At 45.8% G+C, this 8,813-nt stretch overlaps 1 protein-coding gene across 1 annotated transcript in view; it reads right to left on the bottom strand.

The window, feature by feature from the left end:
• Nucleotides 1-8,353, bottom strand: part of LOC119399673 (uncharacterized) — a 34,688-nt gene extending 26,335 nt beyond the window's left edge. Inside the window, exons 1-2 of the mRNA XM_037666495.2 lie at nucleotides 8,326-8,353; nucleotides 1,657-1,717 (exon numbers count right to left, since the gene is read on the bottom strand). Of these exons, the coding sequence (XP_037522423.1) occupies nucleotides 1,657-1,696 (40 nt within the window). The 5' untranslated portion in view covers nucleotides 1,697-1,717; nucleotides 8,326-8,353. The remainder of the gene's footprint in view (nucleotides 1-1,656; nucleotides 1,718-8,325) is intronic.
• Nucleotides 8,354-8,813: the final 460 nt, after the last annotated feature.

Raw genomic sequence — 8,813 nt, forward strand, 5'->3', positions numbered from 1 at the left:
TGAATTTCTTTGCGTGAGGTATCGTGGGCAGACGCACAGCAGGTGTTCGATAGTCTCAGCAGTGCCACACATCTCGCAATGGGGACTGTCGGCACGGCCGATAAGGTGTAGGTAACGGCGAGTGAATGCCACACCTAGTCGTAGTCGGTGCAAAGCAGTCAGCGAGTACTTCTATGCTGTATTTTATGGCTTTGAGCCACGTTTTACGAGGTGCATGGACGTGTTTTTGTAAGTGTAGTAGCTGTGTGCACATCGCGGGCTTACCAGGCACGTCGACAACATTGGCGTTTAAAGGGTATCTTATGGTGCGACGTAACGTCAGCCCTCACGTTAGAATACACGCGTCAGTTTTATCGAAACTAAGTGCACTTTACGGTGCAGTCTTACGTTAATGTGTTCCTACGGGGTCAAAAAATGCTTCAATATAGCTTGATGAATCTAGGAATACAGATGTAATGTCAATTACACTGCTGTAAAAGCGGAGCCAATACTGGAACCATAAACGTTAATCTGATATGACGCCTGTATCGTAGGAGTACATATGTAGTGTTTGTTGCTTTCTTGTAAAATTAGATAGCCAGCACAACAACCACAATTGACGTTACACCGACATTACGGCTGCTTAGGCTGTTGCTGTTTCTCTAAAGCAGTGCATAGGCCTGGCGTGGCTCTGTGGTAGAATGCCTGACTGCCCCACCGAATGCTTGGGTTCGATTCCTGCTGGGATCATAATTTTTGTTCTTTCCATTCGTCAGGTCAACGCTGCCGATGTCGGTTTCTCTTAACACTCTCGCTATTAAATTACCAATGTGTGTTCTCGCCGTCCCTGGGTAGCTGTCAAACACCTGTGGCGCATACCCATATACCCCAGCTCCAAATATTCGGGTAGGTGCCACGCATGTCTGGAGGGAAGGGTTTAACGACGTACGCGACAGGATTTGCACGTCATTCGTGTTATGACGCGACAGTCCTATTCGTCAAATGCTCTTACCCTCCCATGCCAGTTTTGATCTACACGAAGTTAAGGAAGCGATCATAACAGCGCCCAGACGTAGACAGCCTGCTAGCTAGCTAGCTAGCTAGCTAGCTAGCTAGATAGATAGATAGATAGATAGATAGATAGATAGATAGATAGATAGATAGATAGATAGATAGATAGATAGATAGATAGATAGATAGATAGATAGATAGATAGATAGATAGATAGATAGATAGATAGATAGATAGATAGATAGATAGATAGATAGATAGATAGATAGATAGATAGATAGATAGATAGATAGATAGATAGTCGGTCGCAGTTCATATCGATATCGTATCTTCTCATCTACAACCCGCGCCTACATATAACCCGCATCCCCTATTACAAACCGCGGAAAAAGAAAAACAAGAAAATTACCGCGTGTTGCGGAAAGCCGCGTTCCTCGCATTATCGTCAAGCAGTGCCGTGAAGCCAACTTGCGCATCGCAATTTGCAGTTGAAATACGGTAACTTCTTTAAAAGTTTAATATCGGATTTTACGATATGTCGAACTGATTCCCGTTTTTTAGCGAGTTCGATATATGCGTGTTCGACTTTATAACCCAATTTCACGTAGCACGTCGCGGATGTGTTGAATACAATGGGCGACACGGTGATCAATGAGGTGCCTTTACCTGACAACGAAGCCAACACTATGGTGGTTGCCGCACGCATCTCTGGATGGTTCAGGAAGCTCTGCAGTCCAGAAAGTAAACACAGTAACAACAGGATGAACGACATCTTTACTGCAAATGGTGCTCGTTTAACCTTCGCTGATCGTACACCTGTTTTACCATTATCCTTCTCGATAACTCTTATCCTTCTGGATAACAGAATTGGAGCTCCCTTTCGAATGGTAATGGGGGAGGGGGGGGAGTTGTTAAGGGGGGGGGGGGGGTTGTGTGGCGGGTGGCCAGTTACCTAAACGTGGCTTGATAGTGTGAAGCTTGTTGTTACTTTGGGCATCCCACAAGCGCTGCCAGTAGCTTCGGAGTGTTTTGCGAATGTAGGGCTTCATATCCATTACAGGTACAGTCAGTGAGGAGTTCCCAGCTTTTCTAGAGACTGATGTCGCAAGCTGATCAGCCAGCACATTTCCTTCTATTTCACGGCGCCCTGGCACCCAACACACCACGACGCGCTGCTCGGCCGCGTACATAGCACACAAGAGAGAGTACAGCGACACAATTACCGGATTTTTGTGGATCTTATAACTTCTTAAAGCCGTCGCAACGCTTAAAGAATCGGTGTATATAACTGTTTTAGGTATTTTAGATTCATGGATGTGCTTAACGGCTACCAAAATCGCGTGAGCCTCAACTGTAAATATACTTGTTTGAGGGTGCAGCACTCCTGCGTCGGAAAAGGATGGGCCAACCGCCGCGTAAGAGACGCCAGAGTGAGACTTCGACGCATCGGTATAGAATTCAGGGCACGAATACTTGTGCTGAAGTTCTAAAAAGTACATATGAATATGTACAACTGGGGCGTGCTTTGTGACTTCAACAAAGGATACGACACAGTCTATAAGCTGCCACTGCCACAGTGGCAGACCAATAGCGGTGCTCATAGGACGGTATTCAAAAAGTGGGACATCCATTTCCTCAGCAAGGGCTCTCACTCGGAGTGAGTACGGCTTTCTCACTGAGCCACGATTCTGAAATAGGCGAGAGCTGGACAAATCGTTTATGGTAGAATATGTGGGATGGTCATTGTTTGCATACACTTCGAGAAAGTACAGAAAAGATAAGTATGATCTCTGCAAATGGAGTGACCACTCGTCTGATTCCACATAGAGGCTCTCTATAGGGCTTGTCCTGAAAGCACCTGTAGATAACCGAATACCTAAGTGATGGATGGGGTCCAGCATTTTCAAGGCACTTGATGAGGCAGACTGATAAATTATGGCTCCATAGTCAAGACATGAGCGCATGAGTCTTTTGTAAACGCTCATTAAACACTTCCTGTCGCTACCCCATGTAGTGTGTGATAGCACCTTTAAAATGTTGAATGTTTTCATACACTTATTTTTTAGATACTTTATATGGGGCACAAAGGTTAGCTTTGCGTCCAAAATTAACCCCAGAAATTTATGTTCCATTTTAACAGGTATACGTTGACTCTGGAGGTCAATGTCAGGATCAGGGTGCATACCCCTTTTTCTGGAAAATACGACGCAAGTACTCTTTTGTGGATTTAGATTAAAGCCGTTCTCGCCTGCCCACTTGGCCACCTTGTTCAGACCAAGCTGAACCTGCCGTTCATAGATAGCGAGATTGCACGATTTAAATCCTATCTGTACATCATCGACATATGTACAATAAAACATACTGGGTGGGATGCACAGACGCAGGGAGTTCATTTTAACAATAAAAAGCGTGCAGCTGAGCACCCCTCCCTGAGGCACTCCAGTTTCCTGAACGAATGGCCGTGACAAAGCATTTCCCACTCGAACACGGAATGTACGGTTCGACAAATAGCTTTCTATTCTGCCGCGTATGCCCAGATGTGAGAGGTCTCTTAAAATTCCAAAGCGCCACGTGGTATCGTATGCCTTCTCCATACCAAGGAATACAGACAGAAAGAATTGCTTATGGACGAAAGCTTCGCGAATTTGTGTTTCAATACGTATGAGATGGTCAGTCGTGGATCTACCCTCTCGAAACCCGCACTTATGGGGGTCAAGCAGTTTATTCGATTCTAGGAAGTGTAGCAAACGGCGGTTTATCATTTTTTCACATACTTTGCAAAGACAGCTCGTTAGTGCTATTTATCGGTAGCTCAAAACAGAAGATGGATCCTTCCCCTGTTTCAGAATCGGAATTTCAATGGCTTCTTTCCATGCAGTGGGGATTTTACCGGAGAACCACACGGCGTTGTAGAGGCAAAGGAGAGTTCTTTGTGTTTCTTGGGGCAACTTTCTCAACATTTCATATATTAATTATACGGTCGGAACCTGGGGCAGTATTGTTGCAGCAGCTCAGTGCTGCCTGCAACTCTGCTAAGCAGAAAGGTTGGTTGTATCCTTCAGTTTTCGCACTTCTACGTTCTAATTTCTGTCGTTCTCTTTGTGTTTTGTATCTTTGAAAGGTGTCTGAATAGTGTGAAGAACTGGATACATGTTCAAAATGTGCGCCCAGGAAGTTATGTTGATCTTCCAAGGAGTCACCATGTGTGTTCACTAGAGGAAGAGCGGGTGTTTGTCGGCCTTTGATCCTACTAACTCTGTTCCATACCTTAGCCTCCTCCACGTAGGAGTTGAAACCCGAGATAAATCTTTGCCAACTCTCTCTTCTAGCTTGCCGACGGGTTCTCCTGCCTTGGGATTTTATCTGTTTAAAATTTATTAGATTTTTTGCAGTGGGGGAGTACCACTGTGAGGCACGCCGTCTAGATTAATTTTGATCACCTGGGCTCTTTAACGCGTACCTATATCTAAGTACACGGGTGCTTTTGTATTCATTTCGCCCCACGTTAATATAGCCATCGGCAACTCACTTTTATATCACTTCCGTGTCACGCACCGTTGTCGTGTAATAGTGTATTTCATTTCCTGTTCTCTTTAGAGAAAGTTAAAGTAGCGATGTGTCAGACTTCACTCGTGGGAAGTACTTCTCCGTAGTGGGACCAAAACCGTACATCGTATAAGCACCAGCCAGGCCCGTAGGCAGGAATTTTTTTCAGGGGGGGGGGACTTGCTGAAAAGCTGGATTATTTGAAAAAAAAACGCCTATTTTCATTATTTATTTTTTTTAACGCATACTTCACCAACATTTCGGGATGAGCCCGGGCTCCTCGCCTCCCCCCCCCCTCCCCTGTCTACTGACCTGGCACCAGCTAAGACTTCTCCTGTAACCAATAAACAACAGTCACGCGCTTGTACACCTAACAGCAATTGTGACGCCATCAAATTGCATGGCTGAGAGCCTCTTTCGTGATTATTGAAATAAAAATAAATTAAAGAGTGGTCATCATCGTTGCTTGCGACGGCTGCCCCTTTTTACGTGGTTGTTAGGATATAAAAAATTAAGAAACAAAAGTAAGATATATACATATATACAGTCTTACATTTGGTAAATTCAAAAGTTCTCGTTTGAACAGAGCACACATAAAATCGCACTGCACACTTTCAATGTAGTCCGCTCAATATACATCGGAAATATTGATGTCATCAAAAAAACGTTGAAGCGCTTTCAGTGCTTTGTGATTTATCCGATATGGCCATGGGCCTAGTATTTTTGCCAACGAAAACGCTCGCTCCAAGTCCAGCGAGTGAAGTTCCTGTTCAAGTCACTGTCTGTGTGATGTGCATGGAATAGTCGAGCAACAGATGATGCACATCTTCGTCGTCGTGGCCGCACGAACATGTTGACGATGGCGCACGCTGAATCCGGAATAGAAAGTGCTTTGTGAAAGCAGTTCCGAGTCTTAGGCGATGCATGGGTGTGTCGATACGTCGCCGGAGCTGAGGGGTTAATTGGCACTGAAGATTAGGGTCAACAGCGTGAAAGATCGATTCCTTTGTGCTGTCTGAGAACCAGGTGGACAAACAGAATTCACGTTTTACTCTTCGTAATATAAGGTGTATGTCGCATTGTGATGTAGGAATGAGGCGGGTTTGCGGATAATGATGAGCGGCTTTTGCCAACTTATCTGCCATTTCATTTATCTTGATTTCGCAGTGACGCGAAACCCACTGAAATACCACATGATACTGTGACTTTGCAGCTTCTGAAAGCTCTTTTAATATAACGTATGCTATGCGTATATCGATGTTTCCTGAAGTCGTATTTTCTACACATGCAAGAGCCACCAGGGAATCCGTGATTACGACCCACCTTCTTGGCGTCGTTGACAGTTTAATAAAGCCGACGGCTAGCAAAATAGCTACAAGCTGTAATGTTGTTGAAGAGGCAAGATGACCCAGCCGACATGCGTATTCTTCATGTAACTCCGGAATGATAAATGTTGATGTCGCAGTCTCTTTGGTAACGAAGCCATCAGTGTATACACAGAGTGTAGCCTTGGTACCCGTCAAACAGGTGAAGTAAGGCCAACTGCAGTGCGGCAACGGCTGGCACGTGATGCTTACTGCGAATTCCTTCTATTGACGGTTCAATAGTTGGTAGCTCCAACAACCAGGACGAGTAGCTTAAGTCCGGTGGCCAATGGGTCGATGCTGGAAGCTGTGAAATGTACTTTGGTACACGCGGTTTCTTTGCGTTCCGGGATGGTTCTCAATTTTTTATACGAGTGCTTTTGTTTACCACTGGGTGCTTAAACTAGGTTTCGCGGTATAATATGAAACGGAAAGGATTTCATGGCGTACGCGGCCAGCATGCCATGTTACTGATGTCATGACTTGATAATCGTATAGGCCACGGTGTTAGAAGGGGGAGCGACGGCGCGTTGGAATGAGGAGAAATCGGGGACCTCTTTCCTTTCTTGCTGAATGGAGCCGCGCGCGGGACGGTGACCGCCTGGCTATACCCCGTGCAAACCTGACGCTTCTAACATTCGGTATTTTAGCGTGTTTAGCGATATCGCAAGGCCCTGTGAGGATCGTGTGGTATTGTAATATCATATACATAAGTTAGATATAAAGACTTAGTAGTGTTTTATGCATGACGGTTCGGCATGCGGCGTGAAGCTCATAAACACCACCTTCGGCCTCGGCAACACCATGGCCTAGGCGATCGTGCCCGCATTTTGTCTACAAAAATAAATCTGCACTTGCACGACGCGTGTTGAATTCACCCTTCATTTGCCCTCGAAAAATTAATTGATGTATTTGCGGTCAGCATCATATAAAGAGCAGGTATCATGTGTAAGGGGCATTTCGCATATGAGATCAAGGGACCCTACAGAATCCTTTACTACGAACCGCTTATTTGCAAATTCCGTAAACATTTGTGAGAAGACGAATGCTCTAATGTAATGGAATAGAATAACTCTATTTAGGTCTTTCGGAGCGTGCACTAGCACGTGACGCGCCGCTAACACGTCGGAAAATACAGGATTGAAAGAGAATGCAATAAGGTGGGCGACAGCTCACAATAAAGTGAGCTGTCGCCCACTTTCAATCTCACTCTCAATTCCTGTCATTCCCGAAAGAAGGAACTGGAAAGCAAATTGTTAGGACGCTGAAAAGGAAACGAGCACGACCATTTCACGTTTGTGCACCCAGAGCAGGGCACAAAGTTGTACTTCTGCAACAAACAGCATGTCTGTGACGAATAACGTGAGGCACAATCAGAATGGCACATGGTGAGTGATGATGGATTGGTCGTTAAACGGACGTTAACCTTCATTACCACGCCCCAGCCAGCACGTGTAAACGTTGCAAAGGCGGCTGCTTGAATCCATCCGATCTGGTGCATTCACAACAACCCATGAGAGGAATTTTTAACCTACCATTGTCAAATGTGTTGCTTTCTTCTCACAACCATCATTTAGTGAAACGTCACCCCACCTCCCCCCCCCCCCTTCGGCCCCGCTTTCTTTTTCAAGAAATAGCTTTTTTTTTTCTTTTGACTATCCCAGTTCGGTCCGCCACGGTGGATCAGGTGCTCGGCTGCTGACCCGAAGGTCGCGGGTTCGATCCCGGCCGCGGCGGTCGCATTTCGGTGGAGGCGAAATGGTAGAGACCTGTGTACTGTGCGATGTCAGTGCACGGTAAAGAAACCACATGCTCGAAATTCCCGGAGCCCTCCACAACGGCGTCTCTGATAATCCTATCGTGGTTTTGGGACGTAAGAAACCAGATATTATTATTAACCCGGTTCGTCCGGCGACCTCACCAATTTGCCACGGTTGGCCTTATTTGTGCTTGAGCTAAAATATTTTTGAAATTCGTGTTCACCTGTCAACTCATTATCGCTGTTTGCAGAAGCTATATTTTCTATGTGTTTCCATCTGCTGGCTACCGCACCGAATTTTCTTGGTGTTGTGCATTTACTTTCAAATGAGAGTGATATGTGCGGTTACCCTGATAAAAAACGAACGGCCAGCAGTTGAAGAGTTTGTCGCAAATGCAGCTTTGCAAGCGACGCGGCCCCCGTGAAGCGGCTGACCGGAAGCCTCGATACACCCAGCGCAGCCTGTCGGAAAAAAAATGCGAAGCGCGTCTCCGTGTTCGGCGGGAAGGCTGCGCGGCGGAGGCGGAGCGTCGGTACACCTAACCTATTCTAACACCATGGCATAGGCCATACGCTCATGTCCTCGTATGCCAGTTCTAGCTCATAGAGTTGTCCACAAACTGGTTTCGCACACAAAATAACTACGGAAGAGAAGGCAGTACTTACACTTGCAGAAAAAGACTGTCCCGGATAACTTTCTCAACAGTACTCCGGGATCATTCCGTCCAGCCATTTATACATGTTCCTGCTATTTCAAAATGCCAGTATCTCTGTCAGCCATCTCCTTCGCCGGTGCATTGGTGGCCTATAACCAACCTTTATTTCAACTATGGACATTTTGTTTGAAAAACCTAAGCAAGTACAGCTGCTCAGTGCCCACTACTTCCTAATTCTTCTTTTTCAGAATCAGCGAAGCGCCCACTACGCGTCCGTAAGGCAACACGCGAACTTACGCAGCTGCTCACTTTGTTGATGCTTTTGCTGGCGATGATGATTAAATATGTCTGGGCGCTTTGTGATGGGTGGGCGTTTAAAACACCCACTCGCTGCGCAATTCACATCTTTTGAAGCCTGGCGCGATTCTACGCTTCTGCCACGCAATATTACATGCGTTAAGGAGACTCTTCCCCTACAATACATTCATATAGTGCTTT

The sequence above is a fragment of the Rhipicephalus sanguineus genome, chromosome 7 (genome assembly GCF_013339695.2).
Source record: "Rhipicephalus sanguineus isolate Rsan-2018 chromosome 7, BIME_Rsan_1.4, whole genome shotgun sequence".
NCBI classification, from domain to species: Eukaryota; Metazoa; Arthropoda; class Arachnida; order Ixodida; family Ixodidae; genus Rhipicephalus; species Rhipicephalus sanguineus.